The sequence below is a fragment of the Thalassophryne amazonica genome, chromosome 10 (genome assembly GCF_902500255.1).
Source record: "Thalassophryne amazonica chromosome 10, fThaAma1.1, whole genome shotgun sequence".
Classification (NCBI taxonomy): Eukaryota; Metazoa; Chordata; class Actinopteri; order Batrachoidiformes; family Batrachoididae; genus Thalassophryne; species Thalassophryne amazonica.
The window spans coordinates 81,036,082-81,061,446 of NC_047112.1; the positions used below are offsets into that span (position 1 = coordinate 81,036,082).

General features: G+C 41.5%; 1 protein-coding gene across 1 annotated transcript in view; it reads right to left on the minus strand.

Annotated features, from left to right (window-relative positions):
• Positions 1-25,365, minus strand: part of ect2 (epithelial cell transforming 2) — a 141,743-nt gene that overhangs the window by 54,038 nt on the left and 62,340 nt on the right. Inside the window, exons 9-18 of the mRNA XM_034180361.1 lie at positions 24,764-24,879; positions 21,800-21,862; positions 20,467-20,692; positions 17,891-18,012; positions 13,846-13,965; positions 13,660-13,728; positions 12,179-12,289; positions 11,610-11,706; positions 11,337-11,418; positions 2,651-2,729 (exon numbers count right to left, since the gene is read on the minus strand). Of these exons, the coding sequence (XP_034036252.1) occupies positions 2,651-2,729; positions 11,337-11,418; positions 11,610-11,706; positions 12,179-12,289; positions 13,660-13,728; positions 13,846-13,965; positions 17,891-18,012; positions 20,467-20,692; positions 21,800-21,862; positions 24,764-24,879 (1,085 nt within the window). The remainder of the gene's footprint in view (positions 1-2,650; positions 2,730-11,336; positions 11,419-11,609; positions 11,707-12,178; positions 12,290-13,659; positions 13,729-13,845; positions 13,966-17,890; positions 18,013-20,466; positions 20,693-21,799; positions 21,863-24,763; positions 24,880-25,365) is intronic.

The following is a 25,365-nucleotide window of genomic DNA, read 5'->3' on the forward strand; positions in this document are numbered from 1 at the left end:
CTCTGTGGTGTATTCAATTGAATATAGGTTGAACAGTATATGAAAATCATTGTATTCTGTTTTTATATACATTTCACACAACATCCCAACTTCATTGGAATTGGGGTTGTACGTTAACTGCGTAAATCCAGGCATTTTACTAATGTTTTGCCAACTTACAAAATGGTGGACAGTGTTACAGGGCAGCACGTCTGCTTTGTGCAGTCTATTGAGTGTGTTCTTTAGTCTTTCTACAATACTTGCTATAATATTAACATTTAAAATAGTCCTAGTGTTAAAAGATATGAAAAACTGATAACTGTGTGAGCTTTAGCATCACTTTAAAAAATGGCAGAGGTGAATGTAAAATAACAACACACCTTTGGCAGTCCAGCAGTTGACTGCTGCTTCACTGTTTAGTTTAAATGTCATTTGATAGCTAATGAGAAAAACTCTGTGCTGTAGATGAACAATAAAAACAGCACTGCTGTGGTAAATGTAGTACTTCACCAATCACTTTTGTTTAAGATTGCATGGGCCAAACCTTCAGACTTGTGGGCACAGTGATAGCATCCATTTAGTTCAGTAACTTGTCCTTGCAGTGGAAAAGCACTTACCATGTAAAATATGCCTACATGTGAAGTTAGAGTTTTCTCTATGCAGTCTAAATAGTGGCTTATTGTGCAAGTGTGGATGGTTGTCAGAGTCCTGCTGAATAGATTATAAAGTCAGACACATAACTAATGGGACAGGACTTCATGGACTGTACATCAACCATTAAGAAATATAAACAGTATGGAACTGTGTGGCAAATCTGTCTGCAGTTGGCAGTTCTGAAAAACTGTGTAACCCTGCACGGAGATGAGTGAGGAAATACATCAAAGACAACTCTGAAAGAATTATAGGTTTCTGGGTGTTGGAGAAGCCATGCAGAGTGAAACCTTTCTCCATTACATCATCAGTTATGCAGCTTAACGATGGAATGGCACAAAGAAAGATTTTCCTAAAAATAAGATGTGCAATTTCAAAGGAAATAAAAGACTCAAACATAGATTTTAGATTTTCTTGAGGTAAAACCACCGGTTCATTCCCACATCTCCAAAATAACCATCTATCTGCCACAGCCAGGTGAAACATAAGCATCCCCTTGGCCTTCTTCAGCTGTTGGGATCCTCCAAGCTCAGGCACCTGCATGCTGGATCATGCACAGAAAAATGCACCACACAGCCAAAATTTTGAAGCAGATGCACAATCCCTCACAATCCAAGTGATACTCTTCATCTTAGTTTCTCTAAGTAATCACGTATATTACAAAGTAATTCCAGCAATACCCAAGGATCCTCCAAAGAAAGCTAGGACCAAAGACATCCAATCACCACTTGAAGTCACTGGTTAATGTCCAAGTCTCACACCCACACAGTAAGACAGGTATCACCAAGACCCTCAAGGCTTGGACCTTCATTTTTCTGCAAAGACACTGGCATCACCAAACACTTGTGTCCAGCAAGTTCATGACCACATAAGGTCTTCCCTACCGCCTCTTGATCTCAAAAGCAGAAGACGAAGGATATGTCTCTGCAAGTTCAACACTTTCACCACATACAGCTAAATTTCTGATGGCTGAGTCCAGGAAGTCATTAAAAGCCTGTACCTTAATTTTGATCCAAGATTATCTAAAACCCAGACACTCTGACACCTCATTCAGCTTCTGAAGTGTAGCAATCAGAGTACCCAATGATTCTGCAAAGATCACATCATCATCTGCAAAGTCGAGGTCTGTAAACCTTCCCTTGCCCCCCCCCACCCCCACACCCAAAAAAAGTCACTGGTTTCCACAACCCTACACCCAGTTCATGTACACACCATAACACATCCCTAAACTCCAAAAACTGAAATCTAAGAAAGTAAAAGACTTGTTTAAAGAAAATTTGACTTAATTTTTGTCTAAATAGAAAAATAATCTTAAGCATTTTTACATAAGAAAAAATGTCTTATTTAGAGAAAATGTATCTCACTTTTTCTTAAGTTTTTCCAGCTAAAAACAAGTTGTATTTAACCAGTAACAAGAAAAGGCAATGGCTTTCAAATCATCCAAGCAAAGGAACAAGATTGTTGTCCTTATTTTAAGACAGAAGCTAATCTTAAAATAAGAATTCAGTCTAGTTTTAAAGCACATTTTGATTATTCAGTGCCTAGACATTTTGCTACTTTTGAGAATTCTAACCAAGTGGATTTTTCTTAGCCCATTAGCAGATTTTATTGCTTAATACAAGACAAGTTGAATAGATTTCAGATTATTTGTCTACAGGGACAGTTTTTGCAGTGTACCAACTCCAGGCAGATTTAACATATTATTTGTATTTCTTAATGACTGATGTAAATGAAGACAAACACATACTCATTGACTTCTGATGTATCTATCCCCTGACTTGTCCCAAGTGATCACTGATCCACCCATCGATATTCTCAGCCTGTTTATTGCAGGTAAGGGTCATTACAACTCAATTATGGTGGTGTACAGAGACAAATTTACAACAATGGTGTTACTGTCCAACTATTTATTGACCGGGCTGTATGTAGAAATATGGTTTGTTTGTTTCATCTGGAGGATGGACATTGTCTCTACACAATGACAGGCATACCCAACTAAAACAAAAATGTTCCAACTTACAGGACAGCCATCAACTTCATACACCACATCAAAGATCTGCTTCTGTCCGTCAGTCTTCCTCTTGTCCTCATTGATGTGACTGGTGGGAAAGAAAGTTGAAAAATGTAGAAAGATGCTGCTGTTGTTTCCAGTACCCAATGCACTATTTGTTTAGGGTAGATTTAAATTCTCACTCAACCGTTTCAATTGAGATTATATAAAATAATCATTAAATGTGTTTTGAGGAATCAGCAAATACAGTATCTCACCCTCTACTCACTGCAGATTACAGAGAATTTGTAATAATCAGTGGGATCGACCTCTGACAGAAAGCACATCACAGGGCAGGCGGCATGGTAATGGCAGGCTAAAGACAGCTGATAACAGGTTGTGATGCCTCCTGGCATTACGGTGCACCAGTGCTGATGCGCATATCAGTTTGGATATTGCTTTGTGTAATTGTGCTCGCATTACTTATGATAATTAACTCAGAGATAGATAGTAAGGAAGGTGGAAAGAGAAAAGTCTGTAATTTTTAATTATTTCAAAATAACCCATGATGACAAAAGCAAAGTGGATTACAACATTTACTCTGCTAGGGCTGCAACAAATGATTATTTGGATCATCGATGAATCTGATGGGGTTTCGACACAATTGATTAATCGGATTAGCAGGGAATTTTTTAAAAATGTGCCAGGAAAACAGTTTTTCTCTCCTTCCATCCATCCATCCATCCATCCATCCATCCATCCATCCATTTTCTTCCGCTTTATCCGGAGTCGGGTTGCGGGGGCAGCAGCTCAAGCAAAGCCGCCAAGACCTCCCGATCCACACACCTCACCCAGCTCCTCCGGGGGAACCCCAAGGCGTTCCCAAGTCAGCCGAGAGATGTAATCCTTCCAGCGTGTCCTGGGTCTTCCCCGGGGCCTCCTCCCAATGGGACGTGCCCGGAACACTTCTCCAGCGAGGCGTCCAGGGGGCATCCGGAAAAGATGCCCGAGCCACCTCAACTGACTCCTTTCGACGTGGAGGAGCAGCGGCTCGAGTCCGAGCTCCTCACCTTATCTCTAAGGGAGCGCTCAGCCACCCTGCGGAGGAAACTCATCTTGGTCGCTTGTACCCGCGATCTCGTTGGTCATGAGCCAAATCTCATGACCATAGGTGAGGATCGGAACATAGATCGATCGGTAAATCGAGAGCTTTGCCCCCCTACTCAGCTCTCTCTTCACCACGATGGTCCGATACAGCGACCGCGTCACTGCAGACGCTGCACCGATCAGTCTATCGATCTCACGCTCCATCCGTCCCTCACTCGTGAATAAGACCCCGAGATACTTAAACTCCTCCACTTGAGGCAAGGACACTCCACCGACCTGAAGAGGGCAAAGCACCTTTTTCCGGTCGAGAACCATGGCCTCGGATTTGGAGGTGCTGATTTTCATCCCGGACGCCTCACACTCGGCTGCAAACCGCCCCAGTGCACGCTGAAGGTCCTGATTTGACGAAGCCAACAGAACCACATTGTCCGCAAACAGCAGAGACGAGATTCTGTGGTTCCCAAACCAGACACCCTCTACACCCTGGCTGCGCCTAGAAATTCTGTCCATAAAAATAATGAACAGAACCGGTGACAAAGGGCAGCCCTGGCGGAGGCCAACGAGCACTGGAAACAGGTTTGACTTACTACCGCCAATGCGAACCAAGCTCCTGCTGCGGTCATACAGGGACCGGATAGCCCTTAGCAAAGGACCCCAGACCCCGTACTCCCGGAGCACTCCCCACAGGGTGCCCCGAGGGACACGGTCGAATGCCTTCTCCAGATCCACAAAACACATGTGGACTGGTTGGGTGAACTCCCATGAACCCTCGAGCACCCGATGGAGCGTGTAGAGCTGGTCCAGTGTGCTGCGACCAGGACGAAAACCACACTGCTCCTCCTGAATCCGAGGTTCGACCATCGGTCGAATTCTCCTCTCCAGTACTCTGGAATAGACCTTACTGGGGAGGCTGAGGAGTGTGATCCCCCTATAGTTGGAGCACACCCTCCGGTCCCCCTTCTTAAACAGAGGGACCACCACCCCGGTCTGCCAATCCAGAGGCACTGTCCCCGATCGCCACACGATGTTGCAGAGGCGTGTCAGCCAAGACAGTCCCACAACATCCAGAGACTTAAGGTACTCAGGACGGATTTCCTCCACCCCAGGAGCCTTGCCACCGAGGAGCTTTCCAACCACCTCGGTGACTTCTGCCTGGGTAATGGATGAGTCCGCCTCTGGGTCCCCAGTCTCTGCCTCCTCTTCGGAAGATGTGACGATGGGATTGAGGAGATCCTTGAAGTACTCCTTCCACCGCCCAACAACATCCCCAGTCAGAGTCAACAGCTCCCCACCCGCACTGTAAACAGTGCCGGTGGAGAGCTGCTTCCGTCTCCTGAGGCGTCGGACGGTTTGCCACAGAATCTCTTCGAGGCCGACCGTTAGTCCTCTTCCATAGCCTCCCCGAACTCCTCCCAGACCCGAGTTTTTGCCTCTGCGATCGCACGGGCTGCGGCACGCTTGGCCTGCCGGTACCTGTCAGCTGCCTCTGGGGTCCCACCTACCAACAAAGATAAGTAGGACTCCTTCTTCAGCTTGACAGCATCCCTTACTTCCGGTGTCCACCACCGGATTTGGGGATTGCCGCCGCAACAGGCACCAGAGACCTTGCGACCACAGCTACGAGCGGCCGCATCAGCAATGGAGGTGGAGAACATGGTCCACTCGGACTCCATGTCTCCAACCTCCCCCAGGATCTGTGAGAAGCTCTCCCGGAGGTGGGAGTTGAAGACCTCCCTGACAGAGGGTTCCGCCAGTCGTTCCCAGCAGACCCTCACGATACGTTTTGGCTTGCCAGGTCTGACCGGCTACCTACACCTCCCAGCAGATCCAACTCACCACCAGGTGGTGATCGGTCGACAGCTCTGCCCCTCTCTTTACTCCAGTGTCCGAGACATGTGGCCGAAGGTCAGATGATACGACTACAAAGTCGATCATCGACCTCCGGCTCAGGGTGTCCTGGTGCCACGTGCACTTAAGGACACCCTTGTGCTCGAACATGGTGTTCGTGATGGACAAACTGTGACTAGCACAGAAGTCCAACAACTGAACACCACTCGGGTTCAGATCAGGGAGGCCGTGCTTCCCGATCACCCCCTCCAGGTCTCACTGTCGCCTCCCACGTGGGCGTTGAAATCCCCCAGGAGAACAATGGAGTCCCCAGTCGGAGCGCTATCTAGTACCCCTCCCGGGGACTCCGGGAAGGTCGGGTACTCTGCACTGCTGCTCGGCCCGTAGGCCGAGACAACGGTGAGAGACCAGTCCCCGACCCGAAGGCGTAGGGACGCGACCCTCTCGTTCACCGGAGTGAACTCCAACACATGGCGACTGAGCTGGGGAGCAATAAGCAATGCAACCCCAGCTCTTTGCCTCTCCCCGTGGGCAACGCCAGAAAAATGAAGCATCCAGCCCCTCTCCAGGAGTTGGGTACCAGAGCCCATGCTGTGCGTGGAGGTGAGCCCGACCATCTCTAGTCGGTATCTCTCAACCTCCCGCACAAGCTCAGGCTCCTTGCCCCCCCAGCGAGGTGACATTCCACATCTCAACAGCCAGGGGCTGTGAGCATGGACCGGGCCGCCGGGCCACCCAATCCTCTCTGCACCCGACCCCCATGGCCCCCTCTGCAGGTGGTGAACCCACAGGAGGGCGGGCCCACATTGCTCCTTCGGGCTGAGCCCAGCCAGGCCCCATGGGCTAAGGCGCGAGCCCCAACCCCAGGCCTGGCTCCAGGGTGGGACCCTGGCTCCGCCATACCGGGCGACGTCTCGGTCCTTGATCTTTCACTGGTCATGGAGGTTCTGAGCTGCCCTTAGTCTGACCCGTCACCTAGGACCTGTTTGCCTTGGGAGACCCTACAGGGAGCACAAAGCCCCCGACAACATAGCTCCTAGGATCATCCGGGTACGCAAACTCCCCCACCACGATAAGGTGGCAGCCAGAGGGGGACTTTATTTAACAACAGAACATTATTTGAAAACTTAAAATACTTGAAAATCAACAAATCGTCAAATGTCCCTTGGCTGTTGAAATATAAAATAATAAAGACTAAAAGAGTTTATAATAATGAACAAAAATAATGTTTTCAAATGACATTGCTTTATCAAAGTGCTGAGTTGCCATAAAACATTGAAACATATAAATGTTTTATATATTATATGGTGGAAAAAAAGAGGTATTTTTGTTGCTGCAAATAACCAATTAACATAACCAGTTAACCATAAAACCTAAATCAAAATCTGTAGCCTGACTCATTATATGTGCAACATTCTCTGTATAACTTGCAAACTATGTGGTCATTTCAGAATGACATGTGACTCATGTCTCTTTCTCTAAAATTGTATTGCATTATTAGCATTATTTGTTTAGTTATTTTATTATTATTATTTTATTGGCATTATTAGTTATTATTACTATTATTGTTGTTGCTATTATTATTCATATATAAATAAAAATAAATTAAAAATATAATTTGTAATACATTTGACTCTTTTACGACATCAAATGCTGAGCCATTAATTATTATACAGAAAACAAATGCACAAACATGCTGCAATGCCAGCAGCTTAATGCCAGCAGCTTAATGCTAACTTTAACACTGAAAACGCCATAGACATGCTAATGCATTAGCACCAGGGTTAGCATAAAATACATCTATCAACTGTTTCAGAAGACCATAACAGGTCAGTTTAACATAAAAAGGTAACTATTCCTCACAGACATATGCTCTTTAGGGTTTTAGTGGGGAAAAATTAATATAAAGCGAAATAAAACAAATGAAACGAACAAAGCAGCAGCTCGAAGCACTCCTTCATTGGTTCAAGACTCAAAGCAAAGCTCGGTTGATCATATGGAAGAAACAAAACATTTGCAGTAAAACGAAGTTATTTAGCAACTAATCTATGACTAAATTAGTTGACAACTATTTTAATAATCGATTTTAATTGATTAGTTGTTAACTATTTTAATAATCGATTTTAATCGATTAGTTGTTTCAGCTCTATACTCTGCAAAACTGTCACTAGGAGGAGTGAAAAGATGCTTGAATATGCAAGCTGTGTTAAAAAGGGTGCATGACTGAAAGGGTGAATTGTATTGTGCATCATCTGAGGAGTTAGTCTGAAAAGTGTTATTCCTGCTGTTACTGTGATGGTCAGCCAAGACACCAAAACAAGATGGGAGCCTTAGTTACACCCATTAATGAGTGCACGGATGATTTTAGGACAATGACTGAAAACTAAACAATGTCTTCCATAGAACATCTGTAAAAAATTGCATTGCATATTATGGTAATTGTAATGACTAGAAATATATTTAATTATATTCTGTTCATAGACAATGATGTCAAGTAAACAAATACTCATCTAACAAAAAAAGAAAGAAGACTGGTGCTGGACCATCCCTGTAAACATATGGGATTGTTACAAGCAGTTGAGATTCTCAGCAAACCAGCCCACCTACAGCCACAGAAATACCTACAAGTGTTCTTGCATCACATATTTGAATAGACAAGGGTATCTAATCATGAAAAAACAGACTTGTCAATGCTCAGGACTGCAGCTTTGTCACTGCTAAAGCACATGCAGGGCAAAAAAGCACACAAGCTCCACCCCATGTTGTGAAGTGACCCCCTAAAAACTGACAAATATCAGCACAACTGTTAATGTACTTTAGACTTCTTTGAAAGTAAATTAAATTTAATTAATTAACTTAATTAAAATTTATGTCTTATGGCCCAGTCACACGGCACTTAACGAAGGGTGACGAAGCCCTGATGAAACAAGAAATCTGGACTTTCATTGACTTTCGTTGGCATCGTTTAACCTTCGTGCAGCTTTGTGCCTGCAGCTGGAACTTCGTCAGGATTTTTAAACTGTTGAAAAATTTGAACGAAGGGCAACGAAAACCTCAATTCGTCTGTGTTTCATTTTGCTGTTGTTCTTGAGGTTTTTTCATTGTTTGTTTAGTTTTTGTAACATTGTTTAATTTGACTTCGTTGGAGCAGCTGAATGTTTTCACATAGTGCAGAAGCCGGTTTGTGAGCGCTGAGGCTGCTGCTGCATTATGTACCATTGGAAATTACAGGGCAAACTCAGCCTGCTTGCTTGGATTTTTTTTATCTGTGTGTTTGGGGGGGGAGAGCTTCAATGGGCTCAGGCACCTTACATAGGCCAGAAGTAATCTTTTGTGTGGATATAATTAATTATTTTGCCACAAGCAACTGTTGAATTTGAAACAACAAAAAGTTGTGTAATTTACAACGGTACTTGAATGCAGCATCAGCGGCAGCAGCAGCTCCTGCATGCGCTTATTATTTTGTATTAAATATAACAATATGAGCGTAGGAATGATAATCCAGCCCTTCTGTACATGTGGCAATGGGTAGTTGAATCAAAATGATTATATAAAGAGCTGTTCTGGAAGGCAGAATTCATGTTGTGGATTAGCTGCAGCTGGTGGAATAACCGCACGTGTCAATGCGCACGTTCACGCACAGATTAATTTACTGCTCTGATATATTCAATCATCTTTACACTTATATTTATTCTCCCTTTTGACAGTTTTCTGTTATAAATCAATATATATGGCTTAGAACATAATACAGTGATACAGCAGTGACCACGGCGCACTTTTTTTTTTTTTTTTTTTTTTTTTTTTTTTTTTTAAATTGGAGTAGACAGAGCGTGCAGTGTTTCGACAGACAGTGTGGATTCTGATGATGGAGATGATCCCTCTTTTGTTCTGGACGAGGAACCAGAGCAGGTGGTCCACAGACGTGCCCACAGATCTCCACAGCTTCTGTTTGCAGTTTCTCCAGGACTCAGGTGCTATGAGCTCCGTCTCAGAGCCGAGTCCTGGAACTCAGAGATGCAGACACACACTGCTCCAGCTGTGGCTCCAGGTGCGCTTCATTAAAGCGTCCAGATCGTGAGCTTCGGTTTTGTTAAGTTCCTCTTTCGTCCCTTTTGCGCTCTTGCTTCACAGACTGTTCGGTGATAAAGCTCTTTCGTCCACCTTTTCTCAACGATTTGTGACGTTTTTTTACTTTTTCCCTTCGTTCAGGAATCGTCGTGTGCCGTGTGATTGGGTCATTAAGCCACCTTGACACACAAATTTCATCCCAACAATGCCGCGCAATTCATCGTGCCAATGCATCCGCTTTGTCGCACTTGACGCCACACAATATATATATATGGGCCAGCAATAACTCAGTTAGTACAGCAGGTCACCCTATGACTGAAGGGCTGGTGGTTCGAATCCGGCTTCCAACCAGTCAAAAACCTGCAAGTTGCTGTTGTGTCCTTGGGCAAGACACTTAACCTACCTTGCCTGTGTATGAATGAGGTGGTGGTTGGAGGGGCCGTCGCCGCAGAATGGCAGCCACGCTTCTGTCAGTTTGCCCCAGGGCAACTGTGGCTACATTAGCAGCTTACCATAACCAATGTGTGAATGTGCGAGTGAATGAATAATGCAACTTGTAAGCACCGTGGGCATCTTGAATGAAAAGGCGCTCTATAAATCCAAGTCATCATCATTATTATTATTATTATTATTATTAAAATAAAGCTTGTGCCATGTCATTTCAGAGCCAATGACGCATTTGCTCTCAGAACTTGACTGAGGAAACCATTCTCTCATCGGTCCCAGAGTCACAGAGAAATTATCTACAGCTGCAGATTGTCTTGTGCTTGTTGTGTGGTGGAGAATGCATTTGTGCAAAAGTTTGTGAGAAATAAACACTTCAAATCTAAAAACTCTGCTTTTGAGACCAGATATGCAACTCCTCTGAAGTGATTTATAAAACATCTTACTGATGATAGCATGCATGCACCAGCACACACATCACGCAAGGTCAAAGATAACTTCAGGTAATTTCAAAACCTCATGCATGCGCACATGCACTTGCTCCTGCAGTGTTGAAAAGAAAATAAAACATTCAATTTGGAATTCCCCCAAGTTAAAGTGTTGTCTTCGTTAAAATGAGCATTATTTTTGCAACACGCTTCAAAAATAAACTGACATGATAATGCTTGATTTCAGTGGACACCAAAATTTGTCAGTTTTGTGAAATTTGGAAGGCCATACAGCTTTAATACATAAATTTATTATTAACATTGTGAATGTGACTCTGATATTCACAGTTCAAAGTGCCCGCATAAAAAAAAAAAAAAAAAAAATCTGTGCATTGTTTTAAAATCTTTTTCATATATTATAGTCCTTTTCTGACCAGAAGATTTTGGTAAATAAATTCCTGTCATCAAAAAGGTACTTTCACTCAAGATTTGAAAATTTTTCTCAAAACATTTAATTTTTCCAGGATTACAGACAGGTTTTTTCTATATACAGCATTCTAGATAAACATGCAACACAGTCTGAAAGCCAAGATTGTTGTGAACATTTTGATATGCAACACGTGGGCACTGTACTAACAAAAGTATCTTAAAAGGGGAATTATTTTATGGCAATATCACAAACATGCCACCTGGACACCAGAGGGTTAAGTATAATGCTCAGAAAGCACATGACATGTTAAGCAGTAAACCAAATCCTTTATTTAACATACATAGCTAAAAAATCTTGGTGTATGAGTGTCATAGCAGAAAAAGTAACTTACGTCATTACTTCTTTCAGAGATTCAATTGCTTTTTCCAGCATTATCTTGTCAGGGTTGTCATCTGACGTATGCTTCTTTATGTCTGCAATTTTGAAAGAAAGGCAGTTTTTTAGAACAGACACAGATAGCGAGACATGAGACAGCATAACAAAAAAAAAAAAAGAGCCGGTATGAACATAAGTTAAGAGATGTAAGACAGAAGAGAAGAGATGTAATTAGCACAAGATGTCAATTTTCTTTAACTGCTATAACCAAAAGACATGTATGTGTTACCATTAAGAAGAAGGGCCACACTGGGTAGTCTCTGTACAGGTCTGATGAGCAGCTCCACCAGTGTTTGTCTGCCACACTCTGGCTTGGCCTGGTTGATCTGTAGAATTAAGAGTAAAAGCGAGATGACATACAGTGAATCAGTCAACAAAAAGCTGCACTAACCACTGCACTAATAGCCAATCACCCAGAGCACCCAATAATTAATTTTGCCATTTCTGAAATCAATAATCCAATAACATACAGTGTCACTTCATTTACCTGTGAATCAACAAATCACTGAATGATTAAATAAACTTAGATGGTTTGACAAAGACAAGAAAAGCTACACAGGATAAGAGTGAAAAGTTTTAGATATTCTCATAACTTTTCTTTATCTTTCAGGTTAACTAACCAACTTGTCTATTGGAGTATTACTAATTATTTTCCAGGCATGCAATTGCACAGTGGTTTAATATAGGATTCAAAAAAATTTGGCTGAGTTTGAACACAAACTACTTAAGTCTCTCAAGACAATATTTCAACGTCAGATGCACCAACCACACAAACCCATGTCCCAATCAAAGTCATACCTTAAGAAAAGCATGGAAGCGTGGCTTTTGTTTCTCACACCGAACAATAGTCTCCTTACTCATTTCAAAAAAGTTAACAAAGGGTGGGTAGGCCTTCACAAGCTCCCTAGACTGGAGAGGAAACGAGAGCAAATCAGAAACACCACAGGAAGTCACAGAGTAGTTTCTCACATTGTTCCACCAGATATGAAACACCAATCATTCATTCATTTTCTACACCCGCTTCTTCAATTTACGGGTTGCAGGGGAGCTGGAACAAACTCCAGCAGTCATTGGGCAACAGGCAGTGTACACTCTGGACAGGATGGTAGTTTTTCGCAAGGCCACATAGAGACATACAAACACATTCAACTCACGCTTACAGTCAATTATGAAGTTTCCAATTCATCTAACCTGCATGTCTTTAGAAGTAGGAGGAAGCCAGCAAGCCTGGATGGAACCCACGCAAACATGGGGAGAACATGCAAACTCCACACAGAAAAACCCAGAAAGGAAGCAATCCCACGACCGTCTTGCTGTGAGGCAACAGTGCTAACCACCAAGCCACCGTGCTGACACACAAATCATTAAGATCACTTTTACTTCTCCCCTGACTGGTTGCAACTAAGGATGAACAGCAAAATGTAGTATTAAACTGGAAGTGGTTTGTGATTGGTCACATATCAATGAGTGCCTTGATAAACAGTGCTGCTGTTGAAAGCAATGAATCAAAAATTTAACAAATTAAAAAAAAAAAAAAAATTCCTTGTCAACTTACTTCCAACATATTTCAACGCAACTCATTTTAGTGATCTACTTTACATTTCCCATCAGTCACAAGCAATCAATAAACCAGTGCTGCACAAAATTGTGTGATTCACTCGGTCTTCTTTGAGCTGCCAAGATGTTTGATGAAGGAAAACAAAAACCTGGCTGCAACTGCAGGATGCAATGAATTCACTACAGCCCATTGTGTTTGATTGTCTAGCCAGCACTACCATCTGCAAAGGTGCCACTCCTCCCCCTGTACAGCTGCTCAGGTGGATAGATAATATTACACAGAAAGGGAAAAAAAATGGTATGGTGTACAATTATGTGTACCATTATAGACAGTTGTCATCAAAAATGTGTTCAGTAATTAACGGGCTGATTTACAATCGCCTTTTCCTCGAAAAGAAGAAACATACGACCAACCTCTGTGTTTCATCTGTGTTCTATTTCTAGTATATGTTGACATCCCCAAAGTCGTGTGCACAGATTACTGGTCATAAAGAAATTTATACAACGCGGACTCGTAGATGTTAGGATAAAGGTAATGTGTCATAAAGGGGTCAAAAAGGGGATCAACGCAGCAGGACGCTATTGATAAAGTCATGCAACATAGTTATTTTATGGATGTTATGCTTGATCCTCTGCTTATATACTTCAGGGTTTCTTAAATCACCCCTGCTGATCAAAAACAAGTAAAAACGCAAATGTGTAGATATTTTGCTTGTACTCACATATTTGAGGATCACGTTCCCCACACTCCGGTCCTCTGACCAGTCTGTCAGAAGCTCCTGAAGGTTGCCCTGATGCAGGCAGCACATCGTTAGGCAAGCGATTTGAGAGACAAATGTTATAACATAACTAACTTTTGTGTTTTATCGAGACCCAAACTGACAGAAAAATTGAGGAACAAACCCTACCTTTATTCTAGTATGAACATCATAAATGTCTGGGATGCTGCCAAATATTGTTTTAATTTCTTCTTGGGCTAGGATAGGTCCACCCACCTGCCCCTCTTTTTCCAATGGAAGCTTAAAGAGCTACACATAAAAAAAAAACAAGGCATCAGGGGAAAAAAAAAATAAAAAATCATGCATACAACCAGCACAGCATATTATGGGAACAGGTATGCCAATTTTGTTCAGACAAGGGGTGGGGGTGGGATGAAGCAATTTATCTAAAGTATTTATATCACAGTTGTTAAATAATATCTGTGCTAATTCTTTATTTTATGTTAGCTATCAAGTATTTGTGTTATTTGTTTGGACGTTTTGAGAAATATAAGTTGTTTTACTTCAGCATGTGTCCAAGTTTCAGACACACGGAGATCTCCCCCTGTTGGTGAGAGCCAGTAACATTAGAAATGTGAAACTAAACCACACCCATTGTTAACACCCACAAGGTATAAAAAGTGTTGTATGACTCATTTTAGGGGCCTTTCACAAGATGGACACTGTCTGTGAGGGCTCAGGCCTGGTTTTTAACGTGACCTTTAATAAACTCAAAATGAGGAACACGATGGTTTAGTTTTTGGTAAGGGGCAGAATCTTGCATAAAAGAACCAGATAGAAACAACACACCTATAAACCATTATGTGTGTGCTGTCCATTTTAATCCATTATAAGTCCATTCACAGACAAATCTCACTGAATATTATGACCTTACAAATGCATAATTTCAGAACAACTGAGCTTTGATTTTTACCTATCCTACAATAATATGTTTTTGGCATGAATGAAGCAGTACAAATTAAAAATTCAATATGTCTGGAAACAGGAGTGGATAAAAAGGCAGGAATGTTATAACTTTAATCACAGTTCATGGAATTAATCTGGGTCACTCTTATGATGAAAATTTTAAATCCGTTTATCCATATCCTCTAGGTTTCCCATTTAAACATGGATTTGAGTCATCTGCTGCTCAGTAAATGACTAAAAGATTTTAAACAATTACATTTAGAAATAAATTAACATGTGTTAAGGTGTTTCAAGTGTGAAATGAGCAGAACACAAAATAAGCCAGGCATTAGTGGTATCTGACAGCACTGTTAAACGACACAGCATTATTAAACGACTGGATTATTGACACAACTGGTTTCCACCTGTTTTAGAGTCTCATGTATTCGCATTATAAGTACATCATCGAGGTCACTTCAAATATGGCCAACATCAAGGTACCTCTTTATTACCACCGCCAATGAAGTTGGCCAGAGGTTATGTTTTCACTCCTGTTTGTCTGTCTGTCTGTGAACAACCTGTAACCCACAGTTTTCCATATATTGTTATGGTCCCCCCCCACAAAGGATTCATATCCTGATGGGCAAGAACTGATTAAATTTTCAGGGTCATAGATCAAAGGTCAAAGTCAGGAAAAATGTAAAAATCCCTATCCTTTAACGTTGAACAAGTTTTCAAAAATTCATAACTGTCAAAAAAGATCAAAGTTCTTTCATTTTTGAAAGAATTATGGAGGATGGTATCCTTTATCGAGTGACAAAGTTTGATCCGAATCTGATCCAGATTACAGATTTTGTGGCCATTTAAATTTAACACTGAAAATCTATTTTCATGTATATTTTACATTATATCTTTATCAAATGTGCCCCAATCACACTCATATTTGAAAGTTAGGTGCAGACTGGCACTCGCCATCACCTCACAAAGTTTTATCTGTATATGATCCGGATTGTGGATTTTTTGACATTTGAATTTAATAATGAAAAGCTCATTTGGTGTACATTTTGCATTATATCTGAATCAAAAGTGCCTCAATCACTCGCATTTGTGACAATGAGGTGCAAACTGGCACGATCAATGTGTATGAATGAAGTGGTGGTTGGAGGTGCCGGAGGCCAACCACCACCTAAATATGTATGCAATACGGATCTGCATCCGATCCGTATTGCATATTTAGCAGATATTAGTTTTTAACACTGAAAAGCCCTTTTGCTCTATATTTTGTATTATATTTTAAGTTATAAAAATCCACTTAACAGCACTTTGACCTTGAAAATTTTTTCCAAGGTAAAAATTTGCGAAATTATAAACTAGTGTTGGCAGTCGTTTGCGGCAGTAGTATTAAAATGTATAAAATGATTTCAGATGTCAAACTGAGCAGAAGTGTTTCAGACATATTTTCCTGAGTATAAGATGGACCTGTTAACAAAATGTTAAAAAAAAATGCCCATTGAAGAGGAAAAATCCATGCATGTCACACGAGACAAGAAGTTGCACATTTTTTTTTTTATGTATTATAGACTCTTATTTGGGATTTTTGTGCATTGTTGTAGTGTACTTTGTATTATTGACATTTTTTTTATTATTAGAGTTTATTCTGGACCTGTATATGTTATGCTGCAAGAACCCCACAACACTCTATAGAGATCAGAACATTCAAACAAGCATTGGTGACACCAGCAATATCTGATGGCCTTGCATTCCATAACTGGATGAGACACTGTCTTCTCTCTGTCACCAAGAGAAGTGTATGGCATTCAATCTGGTGCATAACATGGAGTATGAACGACAACACATTCATCGGGACAGAGAGCACTCATCAGCAAGTTCAATAAGCAGGTGAAAGCTACTTCCTGAAGCTCTATGGTGCATCCAGTTGTGCATCACTGGACGAGTTCTGCTGCATCGCCTACAAGAAGGCGATCAGGAGAACGTCACTTTCCCCATCCTTCCCATTGGCAACTCTGCCTCCAGCAAGTGCTGCAGCCAAGTAATTTCTCAGCATTTCCTGAAATTTCAGCTTGTTATGAATTTGTTCCGAGTCTAAACCTATTTCTCCCGGGCTACTGTATGCTCCATTGTTTTCAGTGAGATGCTGACTGGAAAAGTATGGATTTTTTATTTTAATAAGCAGGAATCGCACACGGCAACAAACATATTTTTAAACAGCAGAGTTCCCTGGATTTAAACAAGGAAACCTTTGAAACTTCCATGAGTTTCTGCTTTAATATAATGCTGTACAAAATGTTTCAATGAATTATTGTCCATGTGGTTAATACTGAAAACTGACAGGGCATGTCAGTTTTTTTTTTTTGCTGCCAAGATGAAAAAGCACCACACATCAGCTGACAAGGAACACATTTAATAGATGACAAAACGACAGGAACCAAAACCCCAGACAGATTATTTATTCTTTATTTGTGAGGAAATCAGGCATTTTATTGAAATAGGTGGTCTGACAAATGTAATATTTTGGCCTAGTTTGCAACTTGAAAATTGCCCATTGCTCAAAGATCTGTGCTTTGTCTCATAGTGATGCTTCACATTGCTGCTTTTAATTACATCCATGGTCTTGGAACATAGGAAGCAAACTGATTTTTAACTCCCTGGAGTGTGAACATATGAGTTTATCCATCTATACTTCTCATCTTTGAGTGTCTTTTCCTTACTCACCTTCTTCAGACTTCTGTGTCTGTGCTACTCGTTGCACTGGCTTATTGCTCTGAATAAATTATTTTATTAGTTGAGCAGCATCAGGCGTCACCATCAGGTGTACGACTGTACGGGCTTTACTGGTTAGATTTTATGCTCATAGAATATCTCCACTGTTTCACTATTTTCCAGTAAGTGACAGTTTTCTAAAATAATAATGATAATTCATGGGTATTTAAGAACTTGCTGCTTTATGTGTTCATAAGGCTAATGTTATTCTAGCACCTTAAAAAAGTATACAGGCATCTCAACAGCCATATCCATAGAGATAAAGGATTTCAAAACTTGTTGGGGAAAGAGATAGAACAAGAAATGGATGTCGAGGTTATTTTCTCCTCATTGGTCAGGTGTCTAAATTTCCATGAGATGTAGCGATAAGACGATCAGAGGGGGTGTAACACAACACACCACACACACGCACGCTCCACAGGGCATCCAAGTGACTAACTTTTTTTGTGTTGGGGGTGGGCGGGGGGGGGTTGGAGCAATGCGAAATTGCATGCACACAGAGCCCTACCTGTATCACTGTGTTTAAAATGTCAACATAGTTGCTCTCTGTCTGGTACAGCTCCTTGGAAACTTGCCACCTGGCTGATTGCTTAGAAAGAACAGGAGCGAACTCTTCGATGGCTTTGAACCCTCTGGAGGAGCAAGAGAGACACGGAGAACTAAGACGTGGTAAATAATACACTAACATACAAATAGCCAATGTGTCCATCCAGCATTATTGAGCTGGGGTGAGACTTTGATTGCCCAAGAAAGTTATACATTAAAAAGTTAAGCTTCGTTTAGAAGTCTTCTGTGGAACAATAGGTAACAGAATATTTTTCTCTTCTGGTTAAAACTTGAAGTATGGCCAACTTGAAGTTGCACCAGTAACGATTGTCATCAGCATTAAAGTCTGAAATTATCTCTAAATTTCACATTCAGGCAACTGATATATGGCAATGCCTGGGCAATCATTTGCAAATCAGGGAATTTATGCAATAGCAACTTTTTTTTGGTGATTGACTTGTGCAACCAATGGTGGCAGTCTTTTTTCTTTTTTTTCCAAATTTCACAATATTTTAAACAGGAGTGCTACATCAATATGTCCAGTGAGAAGCTGGTGTATCTATCATTACCTTCATAGGTAAGGAAAATGTAGCTTTTCCACTCAATGTACCAAACTTTTGTCATCCCATCTTGTCAATGCTGTCTCTACTTACAAGAACAATACACCAATAGGAAATCACTGTGCAGCTATTACCAACACTCTACCTTATCCATCCAGCAAATACTGTGCTATATAACAGAACGTCGTGAGCTGATGTCTGAAGCATAACATCAGTCCTTTTCTGAAGGCAAACTAACCTGTAGGACTTCCAGGCTACCGCTTCCCTGACTGATTTAGTGCTGTGGTTGACAAGTGGAGACTTTTCTTCTGCCCTTAAGCATGAGTACCAAGCCCTTTTCTATGTACAGTATTTTTTTTTTTTTTTTTACTGTCATCTAATTTTTTTGTTGCAGCTTTGTATGTTATACTTCATAAACGCCTTCCTTCACCATCTTCAGGAATCAAAGAGAGTTGTTACATGGCCATAATCACAGAAAATGAAATAGTAATAATAAGTTTTAGAGTTAAGAATCTTCAGAACTAATATGCAAGAAAGATCAGTGCTGATCCAGGCACTGATTTTATGAATAAGTATCAAGTAAGCCAAGCGTCATTTTTACTGGTCATTAACTGAACACAAACTTACCAGATCTCAGTATAAATACAACATTGCTATCAATCAGACTTTTGTTTTAAAGGAGAAGGAGGTGCTTTGAGGTAACAGCAGACTTAAGGGAGAAAGACCGCCACTGTCTTCCTTATACACTAAACACCAGTTTGGACAATCTGGCCTTCTTCTCTGGCTTGGGTCCTGAGGGTCACTATCATTTTCCTGGGAACCTCGATATTTGTATCAGTAGTGACTGAGACCTTGGGTGGGGGGTTGGGACACTAGACTATCTTACAACCACCATGTTTGAGCATAACAATGTTCAAACATATACCTGGTAGCAGACACCTGAAGTCTTCAATCAATGACTCGACCGACTTTGGGTGAATGAATTGTGACTGTATGTTCTGCACACATGCTCACAAGATGTAAAGAAACTCAACTATCAATCAGGATCAGGTGTCACTAAAGGCTGCCAGACTTAACTGATAAATCCTAACTGTAGTGATATAGAACTGAATATACTGTATGTGTAAAGGTCATTGTTGGCAGGGTGTTCAACTCTCAGCACGAGAGAAACCTTTTCCACATCAACTATATCAGGAATAGAATAGAAATATGGAGTCTGATTAGACTAAATACTCCATTTTTCAATGAGAGAACAGCTGTTCAGACGTAAGGTTATGGTGTCCATTACTGCAGCAACCTCAGAACCTGGTAATGGATACCAGTGGGAATACTGGTATCCATTAGTATTTGTGATGTAACAATTTTCATCAATGCAGAGGAAGCATATTTAAATGTATTGAAATTCTAAGGCATCTTTGAGTATCTCATTTCCAGGCCGAGTGTCCGGGTTTTTCGGTAAGCAAATATGGTCACCCTATACTAACTCTTAAAGGAATCGAATAAAAGTACAAAAAGGAAAAGGGGGGAGAGGAATGTTACCAGGATGTCCCTAGATGTCTCTTTGTTAGCAGTATTCTAGAGCCAAGGGACTGAGTTATCTAATAGAGCAAATCTCTGAATTTTGGACTGGATGCAGAATTGAGGATACTGGAATTAAAATCTATATATTTCTGTACACTAAATGCATGGTTATTTGTGCTACTCATGGTAACTCAGCACAATGCACAAGTGTGCAAAATTGCACAAAAAACTTTTGTCAGGGTAATTGTCAAACTCACTGAAGAACAGGGCATTTTTAATTTAGCTAATATTTACTGTTCACATGCTTCAGCGTAAAACATATGGTAGTGTGCAAGCCAATGATTTTCAAGGTTTGGCTTTTTTTTTTGGGTGGGGCGGGGGAACAAAGTTTATAATAGCTGGTATGGTAAGACTGGAGCAAGTAGATATTTTGTCAATTACCCCATCTTTTCCTTACCTGCCAAAGCCTTGCATGTTTCGGGAGTGTTTGAGATATCCAGAAGAGAGCCCATAGACAACGAGTGCTCTGCCGACGGCCTCTTGCGCGGTGGAGGAAAGGGTGAGATCTCAGTCTCCTTGCCAAGCTGGGCAAGTGTGTCCCTCAGACGCCGCCGCTTACGGTTACTGTTGGGGGTGGTGAGGCTCAGGAGTGACACTGCCTTCTTCATAGCTGGACTGTCATTCTAAAGTCCAGAGAAAATGAATAAAATACATTTTTAAATTTATTTATTCTTTTTTTTAAAGCAGAGCATGAATGCCCCCCCACCCCCCTTTTTGCTAAATAGTGCCCATGTTGGTTGGGTTCATAATATTACATTGCTGTAGAGAACAATGGCAACCATTTTCTTTTTCTGTCAATCTTTGTTTCCAAAATAAGGTTCTTTTTTTTTTTATTATTTGCATCACATGTGCGTTGGCCTAAGTGGATCCAACACAATGAACAACTGAGAATTAATCAAAAGTGACACGAAATCAACAGAAAATACACACAAAACACAGAATGATAGTGTGTAGATCTATGCAGTCCTGGTGACAATATTTTCCTAATAACATATTAAACAATTATGGAACTTTCCATGTATCCACAGCCAAACCTGAAGACGATACACAGTAGTGAACACCATCTTGTGGTTGGAACCACTGTTGTAAAGGAGGACTCAGTGAAACCAACGTAGCATTTATGAGATACTGCCCACCTGAGATTTTTTTTTGTTTTTCCTGTAAACCAGGAGAGCAGCAAATCTAGAGAATTTTCAGGCAGACATGATATACATTCAACGGACCCTAATCAGCAAAATAATTCTTGAATTTTGACACATTAGTATATAAATCTGGCTGTGGTGCATTTATTGCAAGAGTATGTGATATTTTTTTTTTCTTTTTTTTTTTTAGCAAAGTTGTTGAGAAAACCAGATGACAGCCAGACATCCAGCAATGAGCTGCATAGTCGTGGACACAGCATACACCTTTGAGAAACACTTTAAATTTGTCCTTTCCTGTCCATATTTGATTTTACCAAGCAATATGCATGTTAAATCAAAAAATAATCAAAATGTTTTCTTTGTTTCACCATCTGGTCAGTCTTTATTCCTTAAGACCATAGTGTTTTACAGATGAGAGTCCAGAACTCCACATGGACAGGACACCAGTCCATCAAAGGTTACTTCGAAAACTAACTAACTACACATTACCCTGAGACAAGTCTATACGGATTTCAGTAATACTACACTTTCGAGCAGTATATTCAGTACATTTTTTAAGGAAATTACTTTTACATGTAATGTACTCACCTTTTCATACAAATACATGGACTCGCCGGCTTTAGCATCCATCTGAATGCTGCCCCAGAACCACTACAGAAAAAAAAGAAAATTTTCCTGAGCCCAGCTTATAGCACAGATGGGTTGAAACGACAACCCACACACATAACCTACAAACTAATTCACATAAACATATTACTGACTTGCCCTGGAAAACCGATCAACATTGCTCAGAAAAGAAAGGACTATATCATTTGAAGGTTTGTCACAGAAGCTAATGTATTTGTCAGTGCAGATATTTTTTCAGGAGAATGAAGTTTTTAGTCTCATAGTGCTGCCTGTAGCGCTGTATGGCAATGCGAGTTGGGCATTAACTGGTGACGACTGGATCTCTTTGGTACTAGGTCCTTTTGGAGGATCCTTGTGTACTAGTGGAATGACTTTGTATCAAATGTGCATTTACTTAGTGATACTAAAATGAGGAGTATCACTTGCAATGTGAGGCAGCATCAGCTTGGACATTTTGACAATGAGGCGCATTTCTCTGTGCATGATCCAGCACACAGGTGCAGGGGCGTTGTAAGAGTTTTTGGACCCCATGAAATGAAATCTTACTGGGCCATCCCCATATTATTTTGTCAGTATTATAAGTGTATTAGGGGCCTCTCTGGGCCCCTGTCACTCATGGGCCCCTAGAATCTTTCTCCTTATTCTCCCCTTTTTGGCACCCCTGCACAGGTACTTGAGTGTTAAGGATCCCCAGTAGCTGGAGAAAGCTGAGGGTACGCCCATGCTTTATCTAACTGTGGTGGATCGATGGTTATTTTATAGATGTGGGAAAGGGCCAGTTGTTTAGGTCGGTGGTTGCCATCCAGGCCCAAGGCACTTTCATGGTGTCATGGATACCACCCCGATGTTTTTTTTCTTACCTATACCACTTTATTACACCATGTTGAATATGGTGGTTTTAGGCTTCGTTCAGAGTCCCATTTCAAATCAGAATTATCGTAAATATGAGGTCTATTAGAAAAGAAACCGACCTTTTTAGTTTTTCAAAAACTATATGGATTTGAATCACGTGTGCTTGCGTCAGACAAGCTTGAACCCTCGTGCGCATGCGTGAGTTTTTCCACGCCTGTCGGTTGCGTCATTCGCCTGTGAGAAGTGGTCCACCCCCTCGACGGATTTTCATTGTCAGGAAATGGCGGAATGATTTGGGCTTTTTTTCCCCATCAGAATTTTTTCAGAAACTGTTAGAGACAGGCAGCTGGAAACCATTAGAAAAATTTATCCGGCTTTCGGTGAAAATTTTACGGGCTTCACAAATAAGGACTGTTACTACAGCTTTAAGGACGCTGGGCGCACCGCACTCTGTGCCGCCATCGAGAGCCACAAACCACCGGATCATTTCTAAACGGATGGCTCTGTGGATCCGAGACCGTCGTGTGCACTTTCTCTGGTGCCGCATAGCAACGCCGTGATGAAGCCTCACGGGACATGTTCTGGCATGTCCAGGCACATCCACAATTTCTCGGATAATCACTCGATGGAAAAACCACCGACAGCTGTCTGAACGCCATCTCAAAGCCGTCCTGTGAGACCAAAACAGAGGTGTTCCTTTGTCTCGCTCCATCAGCAAATCGGTCGTGACGCACAAAGCCTCCGCTCGGCTTTCCATGACAAAATCTCTTGTTAAAAGTGAAATCTGCCGGAAAATGGCTGATGTCCAGCTCTTGTGATAACCAGAGAAAGTGCACACGACGGTCTCGGATCCACACAGCCATCCGTTTAGAAATGATCCGGTGGTTTGTGGCTCTCGATGGCGGCACGGAGCGCGGCGCGCCGAGCATCCTTGAAGCTGTAGTAACAGTCCTTATTCTCTGTGAAGCCTGTAAAATTTTCACCGAAAGCCAGATAAATTTTTCTAATGGTTTCCAGCTGCCAGTCTCTAACAGTTTCTGAAAAAATTCTGATGGAAAAAAAGCCCAAATCATTCCGCCATTTCCTGACAATGAAAATCCGACGAGGGGGCTGGACCACTCCTCACTCAAAGCCTGCTCACAGGCGAATGACGCAACCGACATGCGTGGAAAAACTCACGCATGCGCACGAGGGTTCAAGCTTGTCTGACGCAATCACACGTGATTCAAATCCATAGGGTTTTTGAAAAAAATAATAAGGTCGGATACTTTTCTAATAGACCTCGTATGATCTCACTGATTGACTGTCCACATTTTATGTACAGGAGAAAGTGGTGTGATCTGATCAGTGTCTCCTGGAGCAAACTCTGATCTCCATCAGTTACTACAGTCATGACAATGCCTCCAACAGGGCATGAGTGTGACAGTTTAAGGTATCACTTTTATCTCTCACTCCACTGTCCCACACCAGAGCAGAATCACATCACAACACAAGTCTGCTGTATAACTGACCCCAAGTGTGTATGTGGGTGTGTTTACAAATGAATTTGGGCTTTTGTGTGTGTGTGTGTGCGCTCTCTTTCTCTACTGTTCTCTCTGTCTCAGCTCTCCAAAAGCTGATACTGATATTGGGATACCCGCCCGCAGTAACGGGCGGGTATCCCAATACCGCCCGCTGTGCATAAAGTGATGACATCATATCATGTGCAACCCAAGAACTGTCAGCAGACGATTACATGAAAAGACGAGACGTGTGTGTTGGTCCCAATATGGATATTCTGAATGATTTTATCATGGATCGTCCGACAGTGAACAGCAGCCAAAGCAGCGAGCTTGATGAGGATGCCCTGGCGAATTTGGAAAGCAGCGCAGTACCAGCCAAATTGACAAAAGTTAAAGTGAGCCAACTTTTTATGTATGCATTTGCTGGGTGTCGTGCGTTTTGAAATGACATTAAATATTGTTAATGTGATTCCACGTGTTGTGTATCCCAGTAAGTGATAATAATGCAAATAACAGTATTCGCCCAAAATTTGAAATATTCCCCTTTTTTTTCCTTGAAGAGCAGGCCTACCTCAGTTTTGACCACAAATAGTTTATTAGATGGCGTAAACGGCAGCGCCTTCACTGAGTTTTCTTCCACCACCATGTGGGTACACCTCTCATCTCCCACCTCTCGATAACACCCACCTGAGCCACAAACACAAAAGAAAACGATAGTTAAAATTATTATTATAAAAACACCAGATTTGCATGAATGCCTAACATTTTCTAAACTGAAATGGTGAATGTTTGGATAAGTCCTCAGTCACAAACGTTAATGTAGAAACATCAGACAACTCTGCTTGATCAATGGGTCTCTAAAGGTGGCCATATACGTCACAATGATATGATGCAATGACCTCGACATCACAGATGCATACTGCAAAAGAGCAGCAGAACATAAATGTTATGATGTGAGCCCTTTCTGCTCCGTACACTACAGCAAAGGTCGACAGAAGCTGTGGAAAAGGCTTTCGTCTTCCCTGTGATCTAGAGTTATGGAAAGAAAGCGTATATATATATATATATGCCAAGTTGAGTGAGGACATGGTGCACTAAAGAGAGTGAGTGATAGACATTACCATTTTGAATTTATGTGGAATTGTAAACAAGAAATATATTGACTAACCACGG